General features: G+C 43.3%; 1 protein-coding gene across 3 annotated transcripts in view; it reads left to right on the top strand.

Moving 5' to 3' along the window:
- The window catches only part of LOC146856237 (serine/threonine-protein kinase N1-like), a 443,024-nt gene that overhangs the window by 303,685 nt on the left and 124,682 nt on the right, over nt 1-14,657 (top strand). For all 3 annotated transcript variants that reach the window (XM_085654308.1, XM_085654306.1, XM_085654307.1), the window contains exons 5-8: nt 19-164; nt 3,131-3,344; nt 3,734-3,934; nt 4,436-4,545. In XM_085654308.1, the coding sequence (XP_085510434.1) occupies nt 19-164; nt 3,131-3,344; nt 3,734-3,934; nt 4,436-4,545 (671 nt within the window). The remainder of the gene's footprint in view (nt 1-18; nt 165-3,130; nt 3,345-3,733; nt 3,935-4,435; nt 4,546-14,657) is intronic.

Genomic DNA, 14,657 nt, shown 5'->3' on the forward strand with positions numbered 1-14,657 from the left:
ATGTTGTTTTACTTCCAGGTAACACTGACCTCAGCCATATCGAGCTTCGCATTGAGGAGCTCAGGCATCATTTCCGCGTGGAGCATGCCATCTCCGAAGGGGCCAAGAACGTCCTTCGCCTCCTTGGGTCCTCAAAGGTGCAAGACCGAAAAGCCATCACAGAGGTAAAGTGCAGACGTAAATTTCCCTCAGTGAGCCAAAGCGTGAGGATAGTCTTTCCAACAATGAGTCGGTGATTATGGAGTGTCCTGGTCCTATAGATTTATTTTCATTTTCCCCTCATCCATGCCATTGAGAATATGTATTTTCTCTGACAACTTTTAGTTTTTCCTTTTTGATTCCAGCTCAGATGTTGCTTCTTCCAGGTTGGAAGCCTCTTGTGAAGCAGTCTTTGTCAGAGCTTCTCATTAGCCTCCCCTTTCTAGTTCTACATGATCTTGGTGTGCCGTCTGCTTTATTTAGTAAATGCAAATATTCTGCAAATCTCCAATAAAATACATCTTCCTGGCATTGCATGGGCCGAAGTTGGCTTCACAGTGTGATAAACAAAACATAGTTACATTAGATAAGAAAATATTTTCTCATGGGCTTTAACAGTCTGCCCACAGTTGAAACCATAGTAACTTGCACATTTTTCCATGCATCCTTTTTTGTCCACAGGTCTCTTATTAATGTGGATTTAGTGAATTTTATCCTCACAAGAAGTTGGGAGCTGGTGCCAATGGCTATTCTCTTGAAGGACCTAAATATGGAAAGTGTCTCTCACTGAGAGGTTGTTGAAGTTGGATCTCTGTTAGTGAGGACAAAATAAAAGCTGTTGTCCATCATTATGCTAAAGGATGAGAGGTGTTTCAGTTCACTTAAATCAACATACAATAAAACCAATCCACCCACGCTGCTATTTAATGGTTGTTCTGTGAGAGTGCAGAGTTTGTGATAGCTGGTCTTCCTTAGAGACACTGTTGAGTATAATGGTACTAGGTTGACGGTAAGTGCGAAGTTAATGTCTTGGTTTTTCTGACACTGAGAAACTGATGATATAGGCTTGACATTGAACAGTGGATTAATGAAAGAGTGCTCTTCACTGGGTGTTAAGCAATGCACTTCTCTTTCAGTGTCTATGCAGATGGTTGATCCACAAGAGAGATGTTGATAGAATGTGCTTTTTGCACCAAGACCTTAACTTCCATATAGAAATATTCTAATACTTGTGCGTCTAGCCCCCTAAGTTAGGGGCAGTGCTTCTAGCAGGAGCAGGGTAATGCTGGTGTGTCTCTAGCAGACGGTACTTGTAGAGGCATTGAGTTAGTGCAGCTAGGTCTTTTACAAAGAGCAGTTGGGGGCAGTGCTTCCTGTATGTAAGAAAGTATTAGCATTTGTATAGCATGAACATAGCTGGAAAGCAATGGAGCACTGTAAAGTGTCCGAAGCAAATATACGGTCAGGGCGCTATTAAGAGAAGTACTGGTTTCCAAGAACGGAAGTCTACTTTTAGCAGCTTCCCGATGAAGTTTGTTAAAGAGATGTCTTCAGCTCTTTTCAAAATTGGAGCATGTTTTGGGCAGTCTGGATGGATACAGGAACGTCGGTCCAGCTCCTGAGTACATAGATGGAAATGGCTTGATGCCTTTCTTTGCACTTTGTCTGCAGTCCAATAGTGTACCGGCCACAGGAGTGGTAAAAGCTCTTACATGGTGAGGCTCAAGAAGGCTTGAAAAAGACGAAGCCGATTTTGAAGATGACATGGGCTGATAAGGGAAGATAGTAGTGTCCCACAAAGATGAGGGTGATGTGGTCCCATTTTTTTCTGACCTTTGATAAGCTGTGCCGCAGTATTTAGGATGCATATAAGAGGGTGGGTTTTGGAGTCTGGAAGGCCTTTGATTATGGTTTCCCACCATCCAGATGCAAGAGAATGAGGTCTTGAATGGTACTTCTGAAGTCACTTTCTGACAGGAATGGTTTCACTTTCATTAGTAGGTAGAGCTGGTACTATACTGTCTTGGTTTTCTTGACCGAGGTCTGTGTCCACAGTTAATCTGAGTGACTTGGCATTTGGTGAAAGTTGGGATTCAAATCTGTCCAAGTTCATATCTTTGAGTCATACTTGGACTAGTTTTTTGGTGAATAACAAGAAGTCTGTTTAGGTGGGGGTAAGCTTCAGGTAGGTGTTGGACATCAGATCTGGATGAGGTGTGGCCAGTGTTTGAAACATTGGATGCCTGGAGCAGAGGAAACGTTAAAGTATATGTGTGTGTCGTGAGTGCTGTTATCAATGACTAGTCCCACAGTGCTCCATGTAGAGGTTGAAGATGTTAGACACAACACTGATTCCTCTTATGCTCAATATGACCGTCCTCTTCAGACACCAGTAGGTGACCATGTGAATGAACAAGTGTTAGATGACCAGTTAGGAGGAGAACCAGTGATGGATTTTTTCCATTAATCCCATTTGTGACTTCTGGGATTGAGTGAGGTTGGGATGGCCAATGAGGGTGTTGTTGATGTGCTGTTGTATCATTTATATGTTTTCATTCAATCACTAATGGACTTGCACTTTGTATGGTGTGAAGGATAGGAGGGTCTGGCAGGGATCAGTTTTGGTGCGTCTGTGGTAACGAGCAGCTAATAACAGTGTTTCGAGCAATGACGTGTTAGTGCTGGCATGCCTATGAAACCGAGAGTTCAAGGACACTGCTTCTAGCAGTACGGTATTGCTGTTGTTTCTGGCAGTGAGAGACTAAAGTCTGTGGTTCTCTGGCAGCAGTGTTTTAGTGGGGGTTTGTCTCTGTAAGAGAGGCCATGGAGCATGCCTCACTTTTGGGCCAGTATGGTGAGAAAATGCAATAATGGGTCTGTGGTAGTGAGACGTAAAAATGTTGAGTCTGCGGTAGTGAGAGGTAATGATGTTAGGTCTTGGTGTGAGCATTGCTGTAAAAGTCTCCAGATCCAGTCAGGTGCCTGGGGATAGTCTAAAGTTGAGGATTCTGCAGTTTGTAGTGTCCATCACAAACTGCATACCACGGATAAGTACCGTGTTAGTAGGGTCTGCACTCGTAAATGGAGCAATGTTTGGTCTATGGACACAACTAGTAGGTGAGGTTTTAATTACCTTACTGCCTTCTTCCAGGCTCAGACCCGGTTAAGCGAGTCCAGCCAGAAGTTAGACCTCTTGAAGCATTCCCTGGAGCAGAGACTGAGCGAACTGCCCGAAGACCATCCTAAGTGTAGCATCATCAAGGAGGAGCTGGTCCTCGCCTCATCTCCCGCTTTCAGCTCACGGAACAACGCCTCCTACCAGCACAACCAGTACAACACACTGTCCAAACCCTCACCTTTAACAGGTAACTGCTGTTCTGCCATCACCATAATTCTCTCATTCTAAACAGCTGGACCAGCCCAATCCACATTTTCATAACTTACATATTTCACAGCACCTCTTGTTAGCTTAGTAATGTTAGTCCTCTGTTTTCACTGTGACGTTGGTTAAAACAGAGTTCTGATATGTGCATGCACTCTTTCCTGTCTCCATTTGTTGGATGTAAGAGCTTTCTGTGGTCATGATGTTGGTTGGTGCAAGTGATCTGCTGTCACTGTAGTAGCTGTATAAGATGGCTCCTCTCTCACGAAGAAAAAGGACGTAATGGCACTCTGATCCCTTTCACATTTGGTATAAGAGTGCACCAGTGCTGTCCTGTCACTGTAAATGTGACTCATTCCTGTTCTCTTTCAGGTACGCTGGAAGTTCGGCTCCTGGGCTGCAGTGGCTTGCTGGACTCTGTGCCAGGGCGAAGTCGAGGAACAGTGGTCTCCTTGCCCTGCAATAGTCCTGGAGAAGGAAGAGCATCCTTTATGAGCCGGAGTGGGAGAGGACTTTACAACCGCAGCAGCAGTGTGAGCGGCCGCAGCACGATCAAATCAGATGACGTGTCCAGTTGAGTGCCCATACCTGTCCACAATTGTTTTGATTTCTCATAAGATTATATTTCATAATAAAAACGTGTGAGAACATCTGCTTGACACCCTTGTAACTTCACTGCCTTTCGCAGTCAAAGGCATAGTTTGATGCAGCTCTACAGGGTCCATATTTATTACTTAATTCCATTTTCTCAATTGTCTTTATTAGATCTTTTTTCTCTTCTTTACATCATACCTGTCAGGTCCTTGGGTCGCAGCTTCATCGTCACTGTCCTTCATATCATTGCATTTCCATCATAAAGTATCATATGATTGTCTCTGGATCTGGTCTTTTGCTTATCTGTGATTTGTTTAAGAGCTGGGGTTGAGAGCATGTTCCAGGATGCCCCGGTATCCCTTTTGTCCTCTTTCCCATCCCATCACTATCTCTTCAATGTGTTGTGTTCGGTGATGTGCATCAGTTCATGTTACATATACACATCTGCTGTGCTCTAAGCTTTTGTTCTTGCCTTTCTAGATGAAGTGTGTGCTGTGCTAAAGCTAGATAATGCAACAGTTGGGCAGACCTCCTGGAAACCCATTAGTTTGCAGGCTTGGAACCAGACCTTCACTGTGGAGCTGGAGAGGGTAAGCAAGTGTGTTTTATACTGTTTTGAAATATGTGACTGTTATAGAGAATTTGCTTACAGCACCCAGACCTCCATGGGTTTGTAGCTCCTTACAAAGTTTCTTACTATGACTATGAGCATTGGTAAGTAAAAGTATGAGACCAGTTTTATAGTTTCTTCCTTGTTAGTGCCTAGAAGTGCTAGCCTAAGTGCAAATGGTTTTTGTCAAACCTCAGCATTTTTTGGATCCTTAGTTAGAGAAGATTTATTGAATGTTTGAAAGAAGGTAGGCCTGGACGGAGTTCTGCTATGCGGAACTCTGTGAAGTGGCCAAAAAACTCTGTCACACTACGCAGAGTTCCGCAAGCGCCATAGTGCATTAGGTTGCATCGTTTGTGTTGATTTTAATGCCGGGTGTTTGTCCTGCGCTAGAAAATCAGCGCGAACTGCACCATTCACAGCACAAGCGGGCGCTACTCCTATCTGCCACTTGGGTAGACATTCTACTTGAGCAACAGCATCCTCAGCACAAACGGAAGGTTTCTCAACACAAGCGTCACGACCATCCATGACCCCTCATGTTGAGAAATCTCACTGGGAGGTGGTCAAGCGTTGGATTTTCCTCGCTCGCGCTCGCCAACTTATCGTTGGTGAGCAAGGAAAAAATTTGGAGCGGAGTTTTTAGGAACTCTGCGTGCTTCGTGGGGTACGGAAAACTCCATGAGCAGAGTTTACCACCCAGGCCTAGAATAAGGGTCATCATCAGACCTTATCTAGAGGTAAAACTGTGTTCCTGTGCGATTAGATCTTTGGTAGAGTCATATTGATTTCATTATATTGTTATCTGACACTTGGCTCCATGAGTCTTCCAACATTGATATGGCATTAACAGTCCAAATTGGCTTCAAAATTGACCAACCAACTAATTTCTTAACGCTCTAGCTCACTTCATTGCCCTCATATTTTATAATGTACTGATCTCACAGTTTTATCACTTTAAGTTGTTGTTCAATGACCTCAGTAGGGCTGATAGCAAGGCAGTGACTGTCTGTGTGGCTATTTCAGGCATATCTCAATTTATTCTTGCCCCCACACATGCAACAGGCCACACTCTTGACCTCCTTTGCCTTTCTATAAAGTCTTTATTAAATATCTCATCCTTTTTCCAGTGAGTTGGGCTGACCATTTTGCTGTGCCATTTCTTGTCCCTTTTGCTGAAGCCTCTCTTCCCACAAAGCCAACTTTTCCGCTATCGATACCCAAGTTAATCTACCCTGATCTACAATTACTTCTAATAATCTCTCTCAGGCTCTTAAAGATATTAAATATACGTCTTCCTCTTTGTCTCTTGACTGTTATAGAGTCAGGTGCTTCGTCCTTTAATACTTGGATTCATGCCTGCCCCCAATATGGTTATCACAAAAAAATGACTTTCCAAATGCGTGTCCCCTCCACACCCTGGTTCTCTAAAGGACTGGTGTCCATTAAACACAGCAGTAAGGAAATGGCGGTGAGGCTACTGTTTGACACCATCCATCTCGCAGCCATAGACAAATTCCCAAAAAACGATAAAAATGCACGAGCCAACTACTGTTCGCTCAGAATACCCTCGGCTTCTGACTCCTATAGAGAAGTCTTCTCCGTTGTTAAAAATCTTTTTGACTCCCTACATTTAGCATCTTGGGCTACTCCTTCCTTGGAACTGTGCAATCATCTTTACTTATTTGAGGACGTATTTCAATCTACTATCTCTGCTTTTTCCCAGCCTGAGCCTGACCTTGAATTTCCCTCTTTTTCCTCTTCCTATTGGCGCACTGCATTTACTTACCTCTCTGTCTCTGGACAGTACCACTGCTTTTCTATTCTTTTATCCTTCTCGTATTCTTTTAAAGACATTGGATATCATTTGCCCACTGATTACCTTTTTACGCAGCTTCTCCCTCTCATCTGCTACGGATCTTCTTCGGATTGGAATGAGTGCCTTGTAGTACAGCTATAAAAACTCCACAATCGATCCTGCCCTCAGGGCCCGCTTTTGGGCCGTGCGAGCGGTGCGACCGCACCGGGTGCCAAGGTCAGGGGGGCGCCGGCCGCCACCTACGTCTCTTACTCTTAAATCAGCACTCACTGAGCCTGCCTGCACTGTTAAACGGTTGTCCCCTCTTTCTTTTATACGATGTATCTTCGTAGAAATGGAAAGAGAGGAAAACCGTGTTACCAAATCAGGAGGCACGCTTTTGTTTTGCCCGCCCATGCGTTGCTCTGCCTGACTGCCTCTAACTAAGTGTTGAACGTTTGATTGGATTTGTATTGGCCTGTAACTGAAACCGTTACCTACATCGCGGGATGCGAGCGGGGGCGGGCCTTGGAAAACTCGCAGATACTCTTCCGGCGGCTAATGTTACTGGTGGTTGCGCGCGCTCTCCGACAGTCCACGGGATTTTTGGCAGTGGCACAGAGACTGAGCCTCCTCTCTGCAGCAACATAAAGTGAGTTAGGTGACGGTCTACTCTTTTAAAATCAATCAATAATTTAAATGTGCACTGTGCACAAACAATATAGGGTGGTGACCTCCCCTCCTTCTCAGGCCCGGTTTTAGCGACCCAAACATGAGCCTTGGCCCTCGCAGTGAGGGCTTGAAGGCAGGCGCGCAAAGAACACGTCGTGTGTGTCAGCCCGGGCAGAGACAGCTTCTCGGGCGTGCACACACACAACGTTTTAGAGATTATCGCAGCCGCACCCGAGTACTTCACAGGTCTTTAAAAGACCATTTTCATGTTAACGAGGCTTTGTTTATTTTTTCACCCCTTCATCTCCACATTCCCGGCAATGGCCACAATGTTCTGCTGCGTGGATATTTCTTTTTCTATGCAGCGCAGGAGAAAATAAGTTTGTTTATTCATATTCACCTTTCCTGACTCCTGCAGCTGCTTATCACAGCAGGCTGTGACACAAAGTTTGACTAACGGAGTAGGTAAGAGAATGTGTTACTAATATGTTTTTCTTTTTAAAATATGCGCAGGCCTAGCAGGGCACATACTTCGTATGTGATGCAGGACAACAATAAGACAATAAAAGATGCCCAGATAACGCTGGTGATTAATGATCCTGCTGGAGAGCAATCATTTGTCTGTTAGTAGTTTTTAAATGCAGATGAACTGTATTTTATGTGGAAGCTCAGTGGGTTACTGCCTTTGTCACAGAGATCCTTTTGTTACTTGCAGTTCAGAAGTTACAATCCAAACATAGGACAGTGACCAATGAACTGTCATCAAAGAGCTGCATACAAACATGAATGGTATAGTTAGAACTTCGCTTTCTTTTTTTGTGACATAGTTAGAACTTCCCCAGTCTTTCATTATTCTAATTTTGCTAAAATGAGTATGTTTGGGCAGATATACATTTTTATCAGTAATGCTGAACCGACCCCATGGAATACTCTTTAAATCCTAAGGTTGTGTTTCCCCAGACCAAACCCTCTTAAAATATCCGGCCCACCAGCATGGATGAAATGTGATTCATACACCTTGTAATCCTCATTTGCTTATGTGGCATTCCCTGTATACTGATTTATATACTTGTATGATTCATTGTCTCTGTATAATGTGTGCGTGGTGTAAAGTACTGACACACACTACACTGATATGAGTAGCGCTATACAACAAATGAAATGCATATGAGAGAGGGGCTACTTAAAGATGCATATGAGATGAGGGGCTCTGTTGGAGGGTGGCAGTGAGGGAATCCGAGGTAGTAGCTAGTGGAGAGAGAAGTTTTTCTAAGTTAAAGTTAATTAAAACATATTTAAGATCCACAATGAAAGATGAAAGGCTATCATCTTTGGCAATCCTATCCATTGAAAATGATATTGCACAACAACTGGACTTATCCACATCAATATTGGCATTTGCAAAAATGAAAGCCTGTAAAGTTCAATTTTCTTGAAATTTGCAAATTGTTTTTACAAAATTAACAGTTAGAAAATGTTAATAATTACATCAACAAGATGTATATTGTTTTGGGCTATAAAATAAGCTATAATTGACTTATGGTGTCGTAATATCTGTTCCCCATCTAATCCCTATTTAATTTACATGACATTTGAGCATACATTTTATATATTCTAAAATGTATCCTGTATATATTTAATATGCGGTTGAGAAACCATACAACTCAACACACAAAAAGGTTTGCTGGGGGGTGCGGGGCGGGGGCGCCAACAAAGATTGTCGCACAGGGCGCCACAATCTCTAAAGCCGGCCCTGCCTGCCCTACTGAGCAATTAATTCCATCAATGTATGTATTCAGCCTTACTGTGAAAATTTTAGGACGGGAGATCGGTCACTGAATTTATTGAATCCTCTGACGTGATAGACTGTTACTAATCTGGCTTCAGACATATGAACTGTATTGAACTGGCTTCGCTTTCTGCTTCTGAAGACCTTTTAAGCACTCATGGTCAAGGGAGTAGAGCTGATCCTAATGCACTCGACCTCAGTGCCGCATTTGACACCGTTTCCAATTCTACCTTAGTTTGCTGTTCATCCTTTTTAGGTTTTCAAATGTGGCCCTCAGTTGGCGCGTCTTTCCTTTCCCATCACATACAAGCTGTAAACCTTTCTCCTTTCCTTTCTTCCACAAAGCATTGAGCTGTGGAGTTCTGCAGGGCTCATCTTTGAACCCTACGCATTTCAGAATCTGTTTCACCACTGGGCCATCTCATTTATTCACTCTTACGTTTCACTTCATGTCTTTATGCAAGTGACACCCAGATCATGATTTCCTCACTCAGTGATTCCAAACGTGTTGCTGTCGCCATTGGTTCCCGTCGGGATTGTATTTTCTCCATTGGCTGCTGTTGCAGCAGAGGCAGTTTTAGGCTGGAGATACCTGGAAACAAGTAATTTGTGGCTTCTAAAATTGGACGTCTCCCTCGGGAATCGGGTCTGGCATGTAATCACATGCAGCCCACCAGGCCCTTTTTTGAGGCCCTTCTTGTGAACACTTGGACTGTTATTTCAAACTTAAACAAGGGAAAGCGGGCGTTTTCATTTCAGAGTGCTGCCCTGTTTTACTATGGAATCGTAGCTAAAGCAGCAGTACGCAGGGGTGGCACAGAGGAAATGTGCCGAAAAGAAAACAAACATGAACTAAGGTACTTGAGTTTGCCCGGTTACCGATTTAAAAGTGTAAATCATTTGTTTAATTCGGGATGCTTTCCTAGGTGTACATATGAGGTCTTTTCTTCTGTTTACCATCATAACCTTTTTTTGGGTAACTTATTTTCTTTGCTTTGTGAGTGAAGTAAACTGAGATGAAGAGGGAATACAAAATATAGATAAGCGTTTTCAGCTAAGGGTGTAGTAAATCAGTGTTACTTGAGCAATACCTCAGTTCAAGTAAATCAGGGGAGGCCATGCATTGGAGCAGGCCTTACGCACCGCAGTTTCCATATTTTCATATTTGAATTGGAGGTGAACACATGGAGTACTGATGCACCACTCTGGTGCATGCGATTCCTATTTCTGTTAGTATTTTGCCCACTACCTTTGGGATGAACTCGTTATTTTCATATGTGCATAGCTGGCAAGTGGTCCAGTATCCTCAACGACAGCCAGGGGTGCGTTTTAGCCAATAGCATGCTCGGTTCTGGCGCGTGCAGGTTTGTTTTTAACTTACCAGTATATTTTTTTTTAAATTAAGTCATTTCATTGCTTCTATTATTATTTTATTAATATCGTTGTTGGTATTGTTATTATTCTTATTAGATAGAGTACTCAAAAGTCTTCCGCACATCATTTGCACCCAGTTCTTTAAATGGGCAGGTACAGAGAACTTGAGCTTTTTTAGTTTGAAAATGAGAATGCTAAAAATCCTTAGCAGGGGGCACAGCCTTTTCATGGGAAGGTACTGGTATCATTAAAATCTGCACGTCTTTATTTCCATTTCAAGCACTGGTTGTACCATGAGGCTGAGAGCGGAGTGAAATAGGCTTCTAAACTGAACAGCACTGTGCTGCCCGTGTGCTCTGTGCATGTGGGCCATTTGAGGGGCAGCTGAATTTGTGACTTTGTTAGTCTTGTTCGACTCCCGTCTGTGGGCCAGCAGATTGACTGAAGGTTCTGTGTGTGGCAAATCTGTACGCTTTCCTGGCGTTGGCTGGATGTAAACTGGCAACTGTTTTCGAGTCTGTTTCGATTCAGGTGCCACGTAGGCCTGATCACCACCGATTTGCAAGCTCCACTCGCAGGTGGATACTTGGTAGCCAGTGTCATGTGCAAACATTTCAACCAGGCCAGTCGTTTTCTTCGCTAATGCTTTGCATTCTCAGACATGCATTCTAATAGAATTATGATAGAGACTTCTACCTGCAGATTCCTCACCTTGTGAATGTCATCTGGCACCAGAGTGGATCCGGAAACCTTCGTTAGGAATTCCCCCACATGTCTGAAGATGGTGTCAAGCAGCTTTCTGTCGGATCTGTACCTTCCCTGATGTGGGTCCTGAGATGTTGATACTAGGGTGCTTAGTTCAGATCCCAGGGAAGAAAATACAGTATGGGATGGTGGAGCTGGGTGCAATAGAGGCCGGAGCGGAGCTCCTTCTCTCTATGGCCCAGGACTGGTAGCATAATCAGTGACTTAGCACGGCCAGCGCATCGTAGCTCTTCAGCCCAGGGAGTTAGGCACCTTCCAGCAGATAGTCACTGGAGGAGGAAGGGGCATCTCTACAGAAATGAATGGGGCAAATCCCTTCAGACCTGCCTTTCCCGGGAATTCTGGGCTTCTGGTTTCCTTTACCTAGGGATGTTTATATCTGAGGTGAGACCCATAGACCTCGGTCCCCTGGGAGAAATGTTACTCTGGGTCTATAGACTGAGGGCTCAGAATAGCTCCCTGGAGTTTAATGAATCCCCCATTTATGGTAGAAATGAAGAAAATTATTTTACGGAAGACTGTTGCACAAAATGTTCCCTAAAAATGTCTGTTATTTATCGTTTCTTGTGGGAACCTTGCACCATCTTTTCAAATGATATTTGAAACCTATTTTGTTAGCAGGGTGACGGGTGATATCTACTTAGTCACCATTTTGTTTTGATTTAAAAAATTGCCCATTGAGTGTCTTTTTCAAGGCTGGGCACTTTGAGCCGTTATGGTAGGGGACCTTTACTCAAAATGTCATTTGTTGCTAGTACGTTAAAATATTCTGGGAATACCTCAAGTAACCCATTAAAATAACCTTATAAGCCTATACACCACTGAACAGTCCCATTGGTACTTACAGAATGCATCATATGGGTATTAAACATCCATCTTCTTTTAATTAGATTTCGGAAGAGTGCACACATTTATTATGTTTTCAATTTTACCTTACTTCTGTTCTCCGGCACCCAGGCAAACTCTAAAACGTATTTTGGCCCCTTTAGAAAATATTTGTGAGTAACTCTGTTCTAGCTGAACACGTGTGCCGGGAAATAGAGCGATTACTGGTATAAATAAGGTATTTGGCCGTACATCATGTTCCAATGTACCTTCATCGAGGAGACAGAGAATTGTTACTCGATTCAAAGGAAGAAAAATGCATTTTCAAATTTCAAAGCTTGCAGCCGGTGTGATTGACCAAAGAGATGTGAATTTAGGTGTTTTTGTAATGTATAAATTCAATCTGGTAAAGGTGTTTTTTCCCTTTTCTAAAACGTTTATTGTGGTTCTGCACTTAACTTCCAGCAGGTGGTGATGTGAGCTAACGTTGCATGCTCAACACGCCATGTCTGAGTGCAGTGTGATACTTCTGTAATTGAACAATTCTCTGAGAATCGAAATGTAAGATTTTATTGACAAGAAAATAAAGATGCTTTGACATTTTTAATGATGCTTGAAGATCCTAAGACTTTGCACAGATGTGTGAGGTGAGCAGACTGTGGCCAACAGTAAGTTGAGTTGTTTGCTGGAGTTTATGAAGATGTAGCAGTTTATCCTATCCTTCGGGTTGTCCATGGATTGTGTGTCTTGAACCTCCACACTATCCTTCATGGACATGCTGGAGCACAAAAGCTGTTGGGGGTTTGTAGCCTTGTCGCTTGCCAACCACTGTGATATCTCACACAAACCCTACGCCCATTTTGTTTCTTTAACAAGATGCTTTACTGAGCCCAACCACTATGTGGTGAGAGGATCACACCTCGAGAATCTAGAGAAGTCTCGGCCTGTAAAACTATTTTTACAGCTATGTCAAATTTTCTGTCCCTAGAGCATGAACTGTTAAGATTTCTTAGGCAATATCTAGGGTTTGGTGAGAATGTCAAGATATATTGTTTGTTGCTTTAGCTCCATTGTATGGGGGCATCAGATGGTCGAAGCGTGTGGTCAACAGTAGCTTCAAAACAGTTTTTGATTTTCATCAATGACTTAACCTTCCACGTTTTGGACTCTCGATGTTAATGGGACATGTAAGTCTGTGCCTGAGCTAAGTGTTTACCCTTTTTTCATTGCTGGTTTGCAGCAAGGTCACAGGTATTCAGGATAAAAGGGATCCAGGGCAATGGTCATGATACCTGTATCTGCTGGTTGTTGTCTGTCTGGGACTCTTCCGCAGCTGACATCTACAGGCTTTTTAACCCCTTCGACGCCCATGACGGAACGGTTCCGTCATGCACGTCGGTTGGGCTGTGCTTATGACGGAACCGTTCCGTCATGGCCCTGCCCGCGCTCAGAACCTTCAGCGTGGCGCGGAAATCCGCGCCGCGCTGAAGGGGTTAAGCCAAATGGTCTTAAGTTGTGCAAGTCGCACGCACTTTTGACTTTATAAAAAACCGACACTCAAAAAATCCTAGGGATAAAAAGGATGCGTCCAGGCTTCCAAAGTACTTCTAGGCTATTCTTTGTCAATACTCCTCTTGCTGTCTCCTTTTTAACCGGATGTGTGCAGAGTCCTTAGTGTCTTGTAATGAAAGAGTCCCTATTTATCTGCATCAGAATAGAAAATGCTGCCAATGATGTCATCAGCATTGAGGAAGCCCATGACATAAAGAGTGATCTTGATGTCCAGAGACTCAATGTGTCAAGGGTAAGAAGAGTCTGGAGTGGATTTCTTGAAGCTGAGGGCCTTTGTGTGGCTGTTGATGAGTTTAGATCCTCAAGGATGTCTTTGGCTACCTGGAATAGGTCACAACATGACCACTTTCCATTAAATGAGCTGATTTTTGAAGAAGACATTCAGCCTGACTGGTAACATTATACACAGGAGCATGTTGGTCTGCAAAATTAAGAGATGGAACCTGGAGCTGAATAAGGGGCCTCCTCTCCATAAGATGAGAGATCACATGGACGTTTGCCTCTTCCTAATAATGCGTCAGGCCTTTAAATTCTAATATAAGAACAGGCTTGTGAGGTTATCATTGCAGAGAAGAATGTGACTGAAGTTATGTTACTATTTTCTAAACTTTCACCAAGTGCCTCGGCTGTCTTTAATATAGTTTACAGATGTCTTAATACTGCCTCGAAGGCACCCTGTGCACCCCTGACGGCAACTCTTTGACAAGACCAAAAGAATATGGTTCTAGATTCCAATTATCATATTGAAAAGAGGGTCTCGCAACATTAATTTGTCCAGCATTCCGGGTTGGGTAAAGCAGAATGCTTGATCCATATGCATGGATAGTGCGATTTGTGACACGTGTATTGATTTGCATGGCAAACTCTGTAGATGAGCTTGTAATCAAACTCTCTGGCCGTTTTGGACAAGGCAGAGAATGGATTGAGAGCTGGAAATTAACTTCAGAAGTTATCCGTCTGACTGGAACTTGTTCATGGATTTTGATTTCTGTCTGAAGTTGTATAGAACCAAGAGTTCCGTTTCATAGCTGTTCTTTGTTTGGTACAGAGTTTGATACTCTGTCATAAAGTGTAAAAATTAAAAAGGACACCGCATGCTCCCTGGGGCTCCAGCAGCAAGCAGATCTCGTCTTCAGTCCATACCAACATTAGTTGAAAAATGAAGGCATTGTACACGCAAAACAAGAAATGTATATTAAAAGCAAAAACGTGAAAGATGAAGGGATTTTCTCCATCATGGGGCCTACTTTAGAATTCTTGAACGCGAGCAATGGGCTTCCAATCAAGTCAATCGAAG

Source organism: Triturus cristatus, chromosome 4_1 (assembly GCF_964204655.1).
Source record: "Triturus cristatus chromosome 4_1, aTriCri1.1, whole genome shotgun sequence".
NCBI lineage: Eukaryota > Metazoa > Chordata > Amphibia > Caudata > Salamandridae > Triturus > Triturus cristatus.